Here is a 15,153-nt window from a genome sequence, read left to right on the forward strand (position 1 = left end):
GTGTGTGTGTGTGTGTGTGTGTGTGGGTGTGGGTTTGGGTGTGTGTCTGTGGGTGTGTACACACCTACATGCGCACACTTTCACACACATCCAGAATTAAGTAAGTTGACCCAAAAGTAGAACAGACAAATGGTACAAGCAAGGTTTCTGTTTTTGTTTTGTAGCCGGTAAGCCTCCACTTTGAGACATTTAGGTGCAGACCGACATGCAGCCAGCAGGATCATCATTGTTGTCCATGCACATGCATCTGGTGCAGAAGTCCTTCACACCGAGTTCGGAATCCCCTGGTTCCTGAAGTATCAATGGTTTCTCCCGCAGCAAAACCCCTGTCCAAGGTGCCTGCGCCCCATGTGTTCACCCTTTGGTCAGCCATCGTCGGTATTTGCTTGGATGCACCCGGCCAGTAGAGGCTCTGAAAGTGTCAAAGTACAAAAAGGGCCAATGCCCGAACGCTTACAGGACAAACGGGTCGTCTGCTGGAAAGTATGCTCCACCCTGTGGTAGCCTCACTGTGGACCACCGCTACATTCTGCCTGTTCCAACATAGAGCAGGGTTACGAAAACACACGCGTGCATACGACTTATCATTATGAAATATACCTGCCTACTTTATCTATAATATATCTATATAAAGTAGGACTATATCCGTCTGACACCCTGGTGGAGAACCTTTGGAGGGCTGGAGGTGAGCCCAACGTTTGCTCCCTCTGAACCTCCCACACAAGGTCTGCTTCGAAGTTTCCAACGGCAGGTTCAGAGTTCGTACAGAGCTGCTGCTCCGCGCATTGCACCCTCTTCGACCCCTCTTCTGAGCGGTGAGTCCACTAACCAGGCCGTGAGTCCACTAACCAGGCCGTGAGTCCACTAACCAGGCCGTGATTCCACTAACCAGGCCATGAGTCCACTAACCAGGCCAGGTTATGTGGGCTCCCAGGCCAACCGAGTGCTGACCTGTGAACACAACTCCCAGGCCGGGCTCCATGTCTCAGTGACCCTGAGGGTAAGGGAAACTTGACCCCTAGATCACCTAATCATTGCATCACTTCCTGTATGGCTAGAGCCTACAAATTAAGGGATGAGACCCAAATGGCCTGATAGACATAAAGGATTTCAGACATCTCTGTATTACTCCCCTCAGTATTATTAATTTATTACATTTATGGGGCCCTCATTTCACTCACCCATTAATGTTATTTTTTTAACATCTAATGTCCGCTCAGTGAGGGATTGCATCACTTCTTGTAGGGCTTCAGCCACCAAATTGATCATCTTGTATGTACTTGAGGCCCTCTTTCATATAAAATAAAGAACCTAGGTCTCTAGCTAGCTCCCTTGTGTTCCTATAGGGCAATGATTGTAATTTTTGTAGTCTTTTACTTTATTGAATGCATTTCCACCTCAAAAATGTTAAAAGCTCATTATTGTATTTCACATAATGTATACGTACAATAAACCTTTGGAGTGGACCTCTTAGTGAAGCAATGGCGAACATAACTCCCAGTTTGTCCCACAAAAACACATCCAGAGGGTGCTATAGTCTGAATTCTAAAGATGAAGAGGAATGGCATCATACCTTGGGCAGTGTAGCATCTGCGTATTTATTGAAAGAAAATCATGAAAACGTTACAAACAATGACAGTTATCTGAGCTCAGATAACTGCACAACACAAAGACAGTGTTGACAAGAAATGATTCAAACAAAATGCAAGCTGTGTGGTTTCTGCAATAGCAGCTTCCATGGCAAACCAGCATAGCAACGACATTGCAAAAATCTTTGCATGCTGTAACAAACTAAACATCATATCCATTCACTGAAAGGAACCCCAGCCCAAAGAAACGTCACCTGGCGTGGCCGCAGGGTCAACCTCCGGGTGAGTTCCCTTTTTATTGCGGGTGTCTTCTTCCAGCTGGTAGGGCTGCTGGACCAGCGAACAACCTACCCTGCTGTTTAAGTGGATTGATTTGAATTTGATTTGGTATACCTATCGATCACATGGGGAATGTCCTCATCTACATTGACCGATCCAGTGGACTGCCCAGGGTTAGGCCCGGGGTCCTGCCCTGGCCTTGGTTTCCACAGGGTAGGGTGTTATAGCGCATGTTTTTTGTGGTTTTTGAGGAAACCGGAGCACCTGGAGGAAGCCCATGTCACCGTGGGGAGACTGTATACATCTTACAAAATAAGGTCACTAAAGAGTAACAGGTATCAATCAACCACAGCATGTTCTCACCACATTATCCAAAAAGTATAGATTCTAGAAATTTTTATTCATTTGATTAATTGACTATTAAAATGATTCAGCCTTAATCCCCAGGCCTCAACCACTTTCCCTGCCAACTGCACCTATTGTTAAGAGTAGAGTTGCCATTCAATCAAATGTTTTTTTTATTCGTTAAGGAATTTAATAATTAATGTTTCCTTGTTTAATTTGTATTAGTGTTTGAGGCAGTTTGGATAGATGTATGGTGATACATTGTTGCAGATTTGACATGTAAGATACAACATTCCAAGGATTAACCGAAGGTGTGCTGTCATTGTACACAACTTTAGAGACGGTGGAAATACTTGTAGGAGTCGCACAATTACATGTTGTGAGTGAATTCAAATATTTTGGGGTGTTAATTGCTCTCCTTTAAGTCACATGTTTAATTTTTTTTAGAAAAGGATAAAGGGATTCATCCTAGTACAGTTCAGTCCTATTACAAACAAACTCTCTAAACACTAGCTAAGAAAATCAAAAGCACTGCCCAATTCTAAGTTGGCGTGAGCTAATTTGGGTGATTTTAAATCAACACAGACGTTTGCTAGTGCTGGCCGAGTTCTTCTTTGCTGTAAATAGCCGACTTCACATTTACAGAGCTCCATCTGGGGAACATACCCACATGAACATCCAAAACTACAAAATAATGTTGCTGCAGATGATGATAAATATCAGCATAATATAAATGTACGACATCCTCATTTCATTGTCAAACACTAATAAGTCATTGAAGTATTTCAAAAGGAACTGGAATCATATTACATCTTATATTTGCACTCGGTTCCAATACAAATGATAAAATACACAAAAGTTATAAAAAATACATCTTATTGAAATAATGCCCATCTCTGCACATAACTCACCTCCACCGGGGGACTTGCTGCCTTTAGCAACAGGAGATCCAATACTAATTGTGTCAGTTGGGGGTCTTTAAGAGGAGATTGCTCTATTCCTTTACAGAAAAGTGCCTTTAGCAGGCCAACCTGGTCTGTCAGAGGTTCAAGAGAGTCTAATATAAATCCAAATCCAATGATACAACCAAGCACTCATATTTGCACTCTCCCTTTACTCAAATGAACTAAACTGAACTAGCATTAGGCATTATGGTTACTTGTCATACCAAGAAAACATACATACACAAGCCTTCACCAAGAGTAGCCAGGCCTCTTCGTCACACATGTTGTTCCTGGACATTAAGTTCAGGAACAACTGAACATTAAGTTCAGGAACACAGTGTGCAGTCAACAATTCTTTAATGGTTGCCCTAAGGATGTGTATTCGTAATAGTAAGGCATGATAATGAGGCAATCAATGACTGTAACCCTGTCTAAAGGGAAGGTCTGTTCCTAGAGGACGTGTTGAACCTCAGGCGGAGACAACGGAAGATGCCTAACAGGCCCTGCAGGATGGGGTGTAATGTTTGCTAAATCCGATCCTGTGTTAACAGTAGACGCTGGCAATTCTGTATCTACATGTTTGCTACAATGTCTGCTAATCCTAATCCCATCCTGTATTGACGGTAGATGCTGTCAATCGATCCTAGAATAATCCTGTAATCCTACAACGCTGATTTATTCTACAAATAAAAAAGGCTGTGCGACCTAAATCTCTCTTTCTTTTCTAAAAAGGTTTATTGTTTGCACCCATACGGCATCGATGTTAAAATGCTACATTCAAATCTGGATGATGGCCCTGCCATCTGCTCAAGCATGGAGAGCACTGGAGCGCGTGCTCTGGGGATCGAGACAATAGCAACCACTGACTAATGTGAGCTATATGTCATACGTGTCCTTTACACTGGGGATGCCAGGGAATGACCCCGCCATGTTTGCGCTCCGTTTTGTCCCCATTTTCTTTTTTTTAAGTGTTTTGAATTGAGTGGCATCCAGTGGAACGGCAGAAAGTGTGCATAACATTCATACGTATGTTTCTATTAGTGTATAATCCCATAAGAAGAAGAATCGTTGTGTTTCGCTACCTTCGTTTGAGCCCTACCTCCTTGGGGAGCAGGGTCTCTTCCACAGGGGCCGCCATCTGGCACCACCTCTGAGCAGCACAGAACGGACGAGCGGTTCTGGAGAGAATGTGTTTAAAGTCCATGTGCTGCAGGAAGGAGTGGGCCGTGTTATCCCCATTTACTAACATCTATCTGTGCTTCTTTGGTAGTACGTTGTTGTGTAAGAGCGTTATCATGGGTGATGTTGTGTATGGAATCTGCCACACACCCTGGCGTTAGACTATGTATTCAAGAAGCCCTCAGACGCGGGAATTATAATCAACAGCTGGCTAGGAGCTCCAGCCATCCACACACAACGTGGAGTTAGATAAAAGTGTCCTAGAAGCTTCAACTTCACTCGGACGCGGACATGAACCTCAATCTCTGCACAGACGGGACAATGGTGTAGCGAATGGCAGTTTGCAACGCCATTAAAATATTGTAATAACATTATAATATGTCCATATACAGGGAAAAAAGAGCTGATGATCATCCACCTAAAGCAACACCAAACACAATTAGCAGGCATCTCGCTTTGTTTTGACTTGTTATCCAGCAAAATATGTGGTTCAAAAATCTCAGTGTCTTGTTTGACCCTATGCTTTCTTTTGACCATGTGAAAAAATATCACGAGAACTGCATTCTTCCATCTGGGAAACACTGCTAACATCAGACTTATGTTATCCACAGCAGATGCAGAGGCGCTCATCATCGCTTTTATATAGTCTAGACTGCAATTCACTGTTATCTGGTTGACAAAACTACCATGAAAAGCCCCCTGCGTGTGCAGAACGCTGCAGCAAGATTACTGACTTGAACGAGAAGTCTTTATGACTTTAGTTATCGCTCTCTACAGTTGCTCACAATAACTGCCTGATTATATCTGCAGGTGATGCTGCTTACCTAAATAGGCTAATCTATACATTTCTAGTTATTTAATGTTTATTAGTGTTTTGAACAACATTGGAAAATATTTTTGGGTAGACATTTGTTTGTTCTCCATGCATCGTTCCACATCCTACAGCATCCTGAACATACAAGGGAAGGCTTTGATGGAAGCAGCCAGGCCTAGTCCTATCCGTGTCATTGCTTGGACCACTATGTAGAGCTGTTCGATAATGGAGCACTAATTATGTAGATGACACATAGATGCAATAATTTGCAGTACAACAGAGAGAGTTGATGAAGGTCAATTTTTTTTGTTTAAAGGGGACATATTATACCAACAGGTGTGAGTGTGATTAGCCTTACAAGTCGAAAATCTGCCCCATACGACATCACTCCACCTAGATCTGTGCTGGATAGATGAGCAACGTTTACTTCAGTCCACCGGGTAGGCTGGTAGACTCATCTATCCAGCAAAGATCTAGGAGGACATGCCCACTAGTGATGTCATATGGGGCAGATTTTCAAAACGGCTTGTAAGGCTAATCACACTCACACTTGGTGGTATAATATGTAATAATAATAATGATAACACCTGGTGGTATAATCTGTCCCCTTTAATTACATCCATTTCATACATTGGCAACACACAGCCATTTATGCATCAAAAATTCCTTATTGCCGATGCAGTGATGGGATGCAGCTCATTTGGCAGCTGGCAGTATAATAGCCTTTAATGCTCATGTATGTTCTGCAGTCCTCCTTCTCGTGGGGCCGATAGCAGGAATCCCCAGGCTCCGAGGTTGAGGAAGATTAGATTGAGGTATCAGTTGGGACCTGGTTGAAAATGAACAAAGGGGAGGATGCACCAGTTAGCATAAAGCATTAAGCAACGATTAAGCAACGATGAGGAAGAAGTAACTGGGCATGTGGGAGAGGACCTCAAATATCGAGGAGGAAAGGGAAGAGCAGTAGACAGTAAAACAAAATAAGATAGTTTGCAGTAAACGGGTGAACAAACACACAGGACACACACACACACACACACACACACACACACACACACACACACACACACACACACACACACACACAGATTCAGTAAGCACTTACCTTTGACCCATCCACACTCTGCGCAGCATGGGCCCCTGACCGATGAGTCGTTGCACCCAGCCAAGACATCCTCACAAGTTTTCCGACTGCAAAGAGGCCCAGCGATCGTACAGTCACAGTAATTACAGGTGTCGTCAGCTGGAGTGTAGGTATCGAAGACATCATAGCTGACACCGTTGTCCTCGCAGCCAGGCTCAAACTCATCCTCCGATGAGGCTGTAGCAACCGAGAGCAGGAGGACGAAAACACACATTGATGAAAGGTTCATCATCGTGAAGTCAATTTGTTAGGTAGGCTTATACTTGAAAAGCGTATCGTCGCTTCACTGAACTCATTGGAAATGTCCAGAGAGGCGGGCTTACTTATACAATTCCTCTATCCCCTGAGGCTGCTAGCGCTGAGGAACGGGACTCTCTGAAAACCTGTGCAAATAGCATCAGGACACATGCATATGCACACTGCTCAAGAGCACTTGAGGCCATTTCTCATCCCTTGACTTAGTGACGGCTATCCTTTCATTCTCACCGTCTCTTTTGCACTTTATCGTTTCAGTCTAGGTGTCAATGCATCAAGCCCACCAAGATGAACCCCGCCGCTGCACCTGCCAGCCAGGGACGTCAGACTTTACCTCGCTCAGCCCCGTCACCTCTCAGCCTGGGCAGCCCTCTGGTACAGGAGAGGGACTGTGATGTGGTCCAACTGTAATGATGACTTCTCTCGTTGTTGATGTTGATTGGCTAAATTGAGATCAGGTTTAACCCCAGGTTAAATCAAGCCAGCGTGCCATGGGACGTTAGCCTTTACTCCATTCCAGCCCTTTAACTAATTCAGTCACAGCAACAGTAGTTGAGTAGAATTGCACGTGCAATAAAAATGTATTTTCTTTGGTTGGGAATTACATAATTCATGTTTCGTCGTTTAACTTCAGTCGTGTTTTGGACAACAATTTAAAATGATTTCTGGATAGATGTATGGGTATTCCCTGTGCATCCTTCCACTTCCTACAACATGAACATACAACACACTCCCCTGCGGGCGGCCCACTTTTTCCTTCCTCTGTCCAATGGCTGTAGTTAATTTATTGCAATGTCTTGCAGTACAAATGTGTTTCAATGGCGCATTTGATGATGCTTTGTGAATCACTTACTGTAGAGCTGGAGTCAACCTTAATGCACTGATCCATATTAAAGAGACTAGACGCTCTATCTCACTCCCATCATATACTCCCAAGCCAGTTCCACCAATCAAAGACGTTGTGTTACACTTTAGGACTGTAGTGTAGTGCTTTTATATGACATTGCAAATAAAACACGTTTTCCTAAAAACAAAATGTTAACCTTTTTAACATGTGGCTTTTACAGGTATACCATCGTTTCACAATATAACAGCTTGTTGTAAGTATACCTTGAATGGTTACAAGATAATGGCTTTTAATCAAAACTTCTATGGAGAAAATGAATGGGATTTTTCCTTCCGGATCCACACGCTCTATTGCTCGACCTCTGTGAAATTATAGCGTCCCACCAATCACAGAGCTGCATAGCATCTTCCTTCACAACAACTGCAGCAACTGAGTCAGCAGCATTCAAAAGGGGCTACTTTCATTTTACCCTTCACGTTCCAACATAAATTGAATAGGTCCTAGGTTTTATTTACATGTTGTAGATCTACATGTTTTAGATGTTGATTTTATAATAATGAATTCATAAAAATATATACATAGAAAATCTTGTGACTGTTATTCTCACAGCGATGGTTCCCCTCTGGAATTTGATTTCAACCAGACTCTGCTTTAGGTATAATACTGAGCAAGTCTACCCAAGCTTCATTTGTACTTGAAAACATAGGACTATTTTACCATTAGGTCTTTTCAAGACTTTTTTCTCTCATTAATCATAACAAGTACACTATTCACTTCACTCTGTCACATGTTGACATCCTATATGATAACATGCAGAGAAAGGATTGTTTTGTGTTAACACTTTACACACAATGTGTCAATTGTCAATATTTGCACATTACTCATTTTCCTTTGAGCAAACTCAACTGTGTTGACTAGTGTATTTACATGTTAGCTCATTGGCATTGTTATGCTGTGTCCATATTGAAGCTCTATTCTAGATACTTTGATGAGTTTCTATGTTTCTTCATACTTCTTTTCTTCCAGTGTTCATTTACCATCCACTTGCCTGGAATTTCCTCCCAAAATCCCCTAAATTGAATCCAGTAGACCAAAGACATTTGATCTCTTCTGAGATCCAAGGGTGTTTCTTCTGCCTCTAGCAACGCATTAGTGGAGGTTGTAACCAATGCTCTCCTTTCCACTATATCCAGTGACTCCCTAACAAGTCTCCTCAAGTCCCGGTATATGTGGATTCATGCTTTTCTGCTCGACCCCCAGTTTGATCCCGCTATAGCTTTCATTCGATTTCTATTTTTTTTAACTTTACTACTTTTCATTGTCAATTTGTAGTCAAAACATAGTCCTATGGTAGGCTATTAAATACATTATATATCTATAATTTATATATATATATATATATATATATATATATATATATATATATATATATATATATATATATATATATATATATATATAACTATTATCTAACATACTTTCTGTTTTCAACAGGGTGATAAACAATTAGATTGACTTGCTTACATAATATTTAAACACCAATTAAAGGAACATTGTTCAACTTTCAGAATATCCTTTAGAATATTATATTGTAGGCCTATTATATTACGCGTGTAATATAACACCTCGTCCAAATGGCTCCATCATCGGTAAAAAATGATCCTATATCTAGGTCATGAACATGTAATTAGTAATTCTGTTATAAAAAAACAAAAACCTAGTCTGACATATTGGTTTCAATCTTTACCTTCAACTTTAAATGATAAGACCCAGTTATAGACCAGCATTATCTCGCGATATGTGAGTACGCATGGCAACACTCGTGTTGTCGTTGGATACGAGCAACAAGCAACAGGGTACGAACTTGATGCACATCAGCTACCACGCCGCTACATTATGCGACACGTCTTGCTTATACAAACAAATATTAAATATACCAATGCTTTAGCAAAGATACAATTCGAGGAAAGCTTTATAGTTTTGCATCAAAATGTGCGACCAGTCCGTTTGCAGAGGATTTAGGATGGATCTAAAAGCCTTTTTAAGAAGATCTAAAAGCCTTTGATAAGACTGCTATTACTAATATCTTTAACTATAAGTCGTTTTTTACAAACAGTGTGGTGATGGAAGTGCAGCGAGGGAGTCCTCGCCAGTCGCTCTGGCGTCTGGTCGAGGCGCAGGTTCCTCGGTCAGAGCTGCCGGAGGTGCGAGCGGCGCTGGGACAGTCCCTGGTCGACATGTACACAGAGGTCCACTCCGAGGTGTGTGGCCCGTCCCTATGGACCTCGATTGTAGTTCCTTAATTTTTAATTGAATTTCTATAACTCTTGCCCTTCTGTCATTCTAGTCGGCACTTCTTGATCTGTATAAAACATTTATTGTTGATCTGTGTCAGAAATTGAATCCATGATAATGTATTTAAAGTGAAATAATTAAGTAATAGTGAAATATATAAGCTAGCTAGCTAGCTCTAGTCACCCCCCTCTGGGAAAGGGTTGTATACTTCTGCCTAATTCTTAGTATCTCTGTTGTTTTGTATCACAGCTGGACATGTGGCTGGGAATATGGCGAGAGATCAAGCAAGGTGGTAACTGTGGCAGCAGGCCGGAGACCCCACGCAGTCCTCTGGCGGACCCCCCTGTGGGCAAAGAGCTGCTGAGGGGGGAGGTCAGGATGTTACTGCAGTCCATCAGAGAGAGAGCCTGCAGGGAGGGGAGGTGGGCTGCACACACACACACACACACACACACACACACACACACACACACACACACACACACACACACACACACACACACACACACACACACACACACACACACACACACACACACACACACACACACACACAAACAACTACGTTCTCCTACCCACTGTCGCTGTTCATCACCGTTGAGTGCATTGTTAATGGGTCATTGTTTTGCCATAATAGCCGTGATATAAGCCCCTTCAGTACAAAAATACCTTATATGCAATCGATATATATATTCCTATGTTAAACCTTTACGTAGCAGATGGGTGTTGCCTACTCAAAGGCACACAAACAGTCATTGGTCATGTTATTAGTTATCTTAGTTTACTTGATTCTTATTTTGAGTGACGGGAACCACAACCTTTATAATGCAGTGAAACGCCTGTTGTGTGCGTGTGTGTGTGTGTGTGTGTGTGTGTGTGTGTGTGTGTGTGTGTGTGTGTGTGTGTGTGTGTGTGTGTGTGTGTGTGTGTGTGTGTGTGTGTGTGTGTGTGTGTGTGCGTGTGTGTGTGTGTGTGTGTGTGTGTCTGCTGTAGAGATGGTGAGGAGGTCTGGTCGCGGTACGACCCTGACACAGTGAACTATGCCCTGGGTCGCTCCACAGACCACAGCCGCAGTGTCCCTGGGAGCAGCACCCCACCGCCACAAGGAAGCAGGTGAGGGACATGGGAGACAAAGTCTCATAATTGGGGTGCATACCCCAATTATGAGACTGAAATACTATTTCAGTCTCATAATACTATATGAGATACTATTATAATGACAAACAACATCCAAATCATGAGGCGGTCACAGCTACTATGCTGTATCGCTACTCACTACTGGGCTGCCAGTAAACAAAATCTCATCTGGTTGCTGTCCTGGCTCCACAATGGTGGAACGAGCTCAGGGCTGATTTCAGGACCGCTGAAGGACAGCTAGCCTTACCCATCTTCTCTTTATCTCGTCATTTCAACGATTTATCTCATCATTTAGAGAATTATGCATTGTTGCATTATGCACCCCTCACACGTTAATATGTATAATTGATATTGTTTTTATTACTAAATGCATCTTTTAATGATTATTAGACCCAACAAAACATCCAAGATGTCTTATTGTTGCCCTACGTGCCGTCCCTGTACCCAGTGTTGGTGATGAGCTGGAGGCTGTGAGGGACCAGTTGAACGTGGTCCACATAGACCGGGTGGTGGAGCATCTTCGGTGAGATCATACCTTTTGCAGAAGCTTGTAGCTTTGATTTTTGCTTTTTATTTTACCACAACCCTTTGCACCGAACGAGGACAACTTTTTTAATTGAATTATATATGTACTTTATTTCTCCTGTTTCCTCTCGACCATTTCCATCTCTCTCTCACTCATTCTGAATCTCTCTCTCTCTCTCTCTCGCTCTCTTGCTCTCTCTCTCTCTCTCTCTCTCTCTCTCTCTCTCTCTCTCTCTCTCTCTCTCTCTCTCTCTCTCTCTCTCTCTCTCTCTCTCTCTCTCTCTCTCTCTCTCTCTCTCTCTCTCTCTCTCTCTCTCTCTCTCTCTCTCTCTCATGGCATTGAAAAACAATCAGAAAGAAAAATAATAAAAAGTCAATGCTACAAATTAGAATTCTACAGCCGTACATGCACACCACATTCAAATAATGTAGATCCTTAAATGTATGATTACATTTGGATCTCTGTTTGTCTGTCTCTTCAGGTGCGTTCTAACACAGGACTGTGAGGCATTAAAGAGGCTGTTGCTTTGGGTTCAGGTGAATAGAAACACTACGGCAGCACTTTTTCCAGAAAAACATCTTGTGAAACTAGAAAGACGATTTACTTTCCCAATCTTCCCAAATGTTAGCACAGTTAACATCCTGGGTGATTGATTAATGACGTTTAACAATTTGTGACTGCATTTGCGTTAGTTTGCATGGTTTTGCAGGTGTTGCCGCATGTGTTGCAAAAACCAATCAACCTGTTTGATCACCTGTTTGACTACTACATATTATAATGTCCGAACCATACATACCCTGAAGAAAACCTTAAAACCCTGAAAAATAAAATGAATGGCACTCTTGCAGGAAGAAAGAGATAATTTTATTAATGACATTAACCTCCAGCAGATATTATATTCACCACATGTAGGTCCTTCTTCTAACATTATACTTAATACTGCGCAGGGTTGCGGCGACGAGCTCATATTACCTATAACACATTAATTGGTCTTCCCTCTCTATCCTGGGTTTATGTCTGCCTTATCTTCTATCCATTCCCATACAGTCATCATCTGCTGCAGGGACTCATCCAACCTGTTCCTATTGGTTAACGGTTTGCATGTTTGATTGCGGACCATCTTTCTGAGTCACTGTTTGATATTCTCGGGGAGTTGTGTGTCTTAGGTCCTCACATGTATTTGTCTGCATGCATGTGTAAACACAGGGTCTCGGCCTATAGAAACCTGCTGGTCTGCACCTATAGTAGGGACCTCCCTGTTAATACTCGTACTGGAGTAACATAAGGAGTGTCTGTGGGATAGTGGATTTATTAATGTGTGTGCGTGTGCCAAGACGTTAAATACATACATGATACAGTCTCAAGTAAACTGACGTGTTCCATGTGCCATGGAATGGATAGAAATGTTCAAGGCCAAACCATGATGGAAGGCCACTGTGGTTCATTGGTTTTCTCTCCTGTTCACTCTCACTCAAATATAAGTCACTTTTGGTACGAAGGTTAGCCACTTGACAAATGTTCTAATTGTGTGTTTGGCCAACTAAGCAATTGTACAGAATAAGTAATAACTAGGTCAATAAGTTTGTGTGTGTGTGTGTGTGTGTGTGTGTGTGTGTGTGTGTGTGTGTGTGTGTGTGTGTGTGTGTGTGTGTGCTTGTGTGTGTGTGTGTGTTTCCTAAAGGAGGATATTGAGCAACAATACAGGAGTCAGTGCCAGATCAAAGACAGAGAACCAACGTTCACAGGTGAGCAGCCAACCTCAACGTCCTGACTCACTGCCGCCATCTAGTGTCCACAAGTATCTGCTATCATTCTGTGGGCTTACAGGACGATGGAGCGATCTCTGTGTGCTTATTTGCTTGTTAATGTGTACCTATGCGTGCTTGTTTGTATGTGTTTTAAAGAGCTGAGAGAACAGAGGAGAGTGATCCAGATGGATTTAGATCTTCCAAGTCCCCTCCTTCCCCGCCCCCTCTCATCTTCCTCCTCCTCCTCCTCCTCCTCCTCTTCCTCTGTGTCTTCCCCGCCACCCAACAGCCAAAGGTTTACAAACCCTTCCAGGTGGGTATTCAAAGTCTGAAAAACCTATAGTAAAGAATATGAATCATTTCAAAGCAGGTGTTGATTTCCAATCCCCGGGACGTCTCTGCAGATCTTCAGCTGGACTTGGGACCCCTCACCCCAGGGCTGGCCCCCCAGACCTGAGACCCCGCCCACCGGACCAGAGACTCCGCCCACTCTCCTCTCTGTCACTCGTTAAGCCGAGCCCGCCGCCCTGGGCTCCCCCGACGAGGCCCCGCTCTGCGTCGTCGCTGCGGCCCCCCCGGGGGTCCTCTTCGACCAGGACTGGAGATCTGCAGCCTGGCGCCCTGCTGCCCCACCCCAGTGAAGCAGCTCTCAGACCAGCAGCGACCAGCACCCAGAGGGGCGCCAGAAGGCAGATCTGTCCCCGTAGTCTGAGTGTGGATCAGAGGCACAATGCCAAGGGCGGCGAGAACAATGTATCCCCGGTGTCGGACGTCACTCACGGGGACCAAAGGGAGAGAAACACAGATCTCAATGCATTATCAATGACTTTTGGAGAAGGAGAAGACGGCACAAGGAGAGATATCACCAATGGTGGTCTGTGTAACACTATGAATCACTATTTAAAGTCTGTGACTGAGGATTCACACACACCAAAGGATGATGATGATAGAAGGAGTATGGTTGGTTCAGTGGCTTGTCCAATTAGAGCCAATCAGGGACAGACCAGCAGTGCTGTATTCCTCACTAAACCGTTCCAGCCACTACCTCCTACAGTACCAAAGCTGACCACCGGAGAGCGCCATTTAGTCAGACGCATTTCGTTGAAGCACGAAAAGGTGCTTTACATACAATGAATGTATAGATTTTTATCAACTTTATGCGAGTCATATTGTCATTGCACTGACAATTTGGTCAATAAAGTTGTCTAATATTTCCATTTCAAATTTTAATTTTCTTTAATTACCAGCCAGGGCTCCAGAAGAATATAGTTTGAATATTTTCAATATTTGATTTAGCTTATTTTAAATGGCTTCAAAACCATTTTGGAAGGAACAATAATATTTAATCTATCATATAAGTAGATTCATGAATATTTTTTTAACAACACTATTAACGATATGTTTATCTTTAACATATGTGCAAACCCTATATAGGCCTCTCCATAATGATATATCAATTGAATTAAATATAAGCTAGGTTTTCTTTTGCATAAAACTACATTTAACACTATCCCTTATTTTCACCAAGAACAATTTACTCTTGTATGGTTAACTGAATCTAACTTTAGTCATAATAATTTCTTCCTACTTTTACCTTCAATATTCAAAGTTTAAACCGATTTTGGGATTCAAAGTCAAGAACGCTCCATCTGTATCCCATTTACTCTGGCATAACTCTATTTCCTGTCTCCTCTGCTATATGATGTCGGTAGACTAACTATTAATATTGATAATACGTGCATCCTAATAATTTGAACTTTGTATGCACCCATACACTTAAAACAAATATTCTTCAGTTTTTAAATCTGACATTCTACCAGCATTCACTACTGAATAAATTACAATTTATTCACTAAGCTGAATTTTCCTCTCCACATTCCCTACATTGATTTATTCTGAAGTAGGGTGTTGATCAGCGGAACAATTCCAAGGGCATAGAGAACAATGCATCCTCGGTGTCGGACAAAACTCGGATCTCAATGTATTATCAGTGAGTAGCCTACTGTAGTGACTGATGGAGAAGCACAAAACGTCAAAAGGTGCAGTTTTGT

The 15,153-nt window shown here is 42.6% G+C and overlaps 1 protein-coding gene and 1 long non-coding RNA gene across 2 annotated transcripts; one reads left to right on the forward strand and one right to left on the reverse strand.

The window, feature by feature from the left end:
• Nucleotides 1-5,744: 5,744 nt before the first annotated feature.
• On the reverse strand, nt 5,745-6,603 carry LOC115548374 (uncharacterized). Its single transcript, XR_003977583.1, has 2 exons — nt 6,256-6,603; nt 5,745-5,979 (listed from the first exon to the last, which is right to left on the reverse strand). It is a non-coding gene; the product is annotated as an uncharacterized LOC115548374 (long non-coding RNA).
• Nucleotides 6,604-9,233: 2,630 nt separating this feature from the next.
• ccdc24 (coiled-coil domain containing 24) lies at nt 9,234-14,321 on the forward strand. Its single transcript, XM_030362909.1, has 8 exons — nt 9,234-9,657; nt 9,941-10,113; nt 10,685-10,804; nt 11,277-11,351; nt 11,836-11,890; nt 13,036-13,099; nt 13,259-13,415; nt 13,507-14,321. Exons 1-8 carry the CDS (start codon nt 9,520-9,522, stop codon nt 14,234-14,236), a joined length of 1,512 nt encoding a protein of 503 aa, XP_030218769.1. The 5' UTR covers nt 9,234-9,519; the 3' UTR covers nt 14,237-14,321.
• The last annotated feature ends 832 nt before the right edge of the window (nt 14,322-15,153 follow it).

This window comes from Gadus morhua, chromosome 8 (assembly GCF_902167405.1).
Source record: "Gadus morhua chromosome 8, gadMor3.0, whole genome shotgun sequence".
NCBI classification, from domain to species: domain Eukaryota; kingdom Metazoa; phylum Chordata; class Actinopteri; order Gadiformes; family Gadidae; genus Gadus; species Gadus morhua.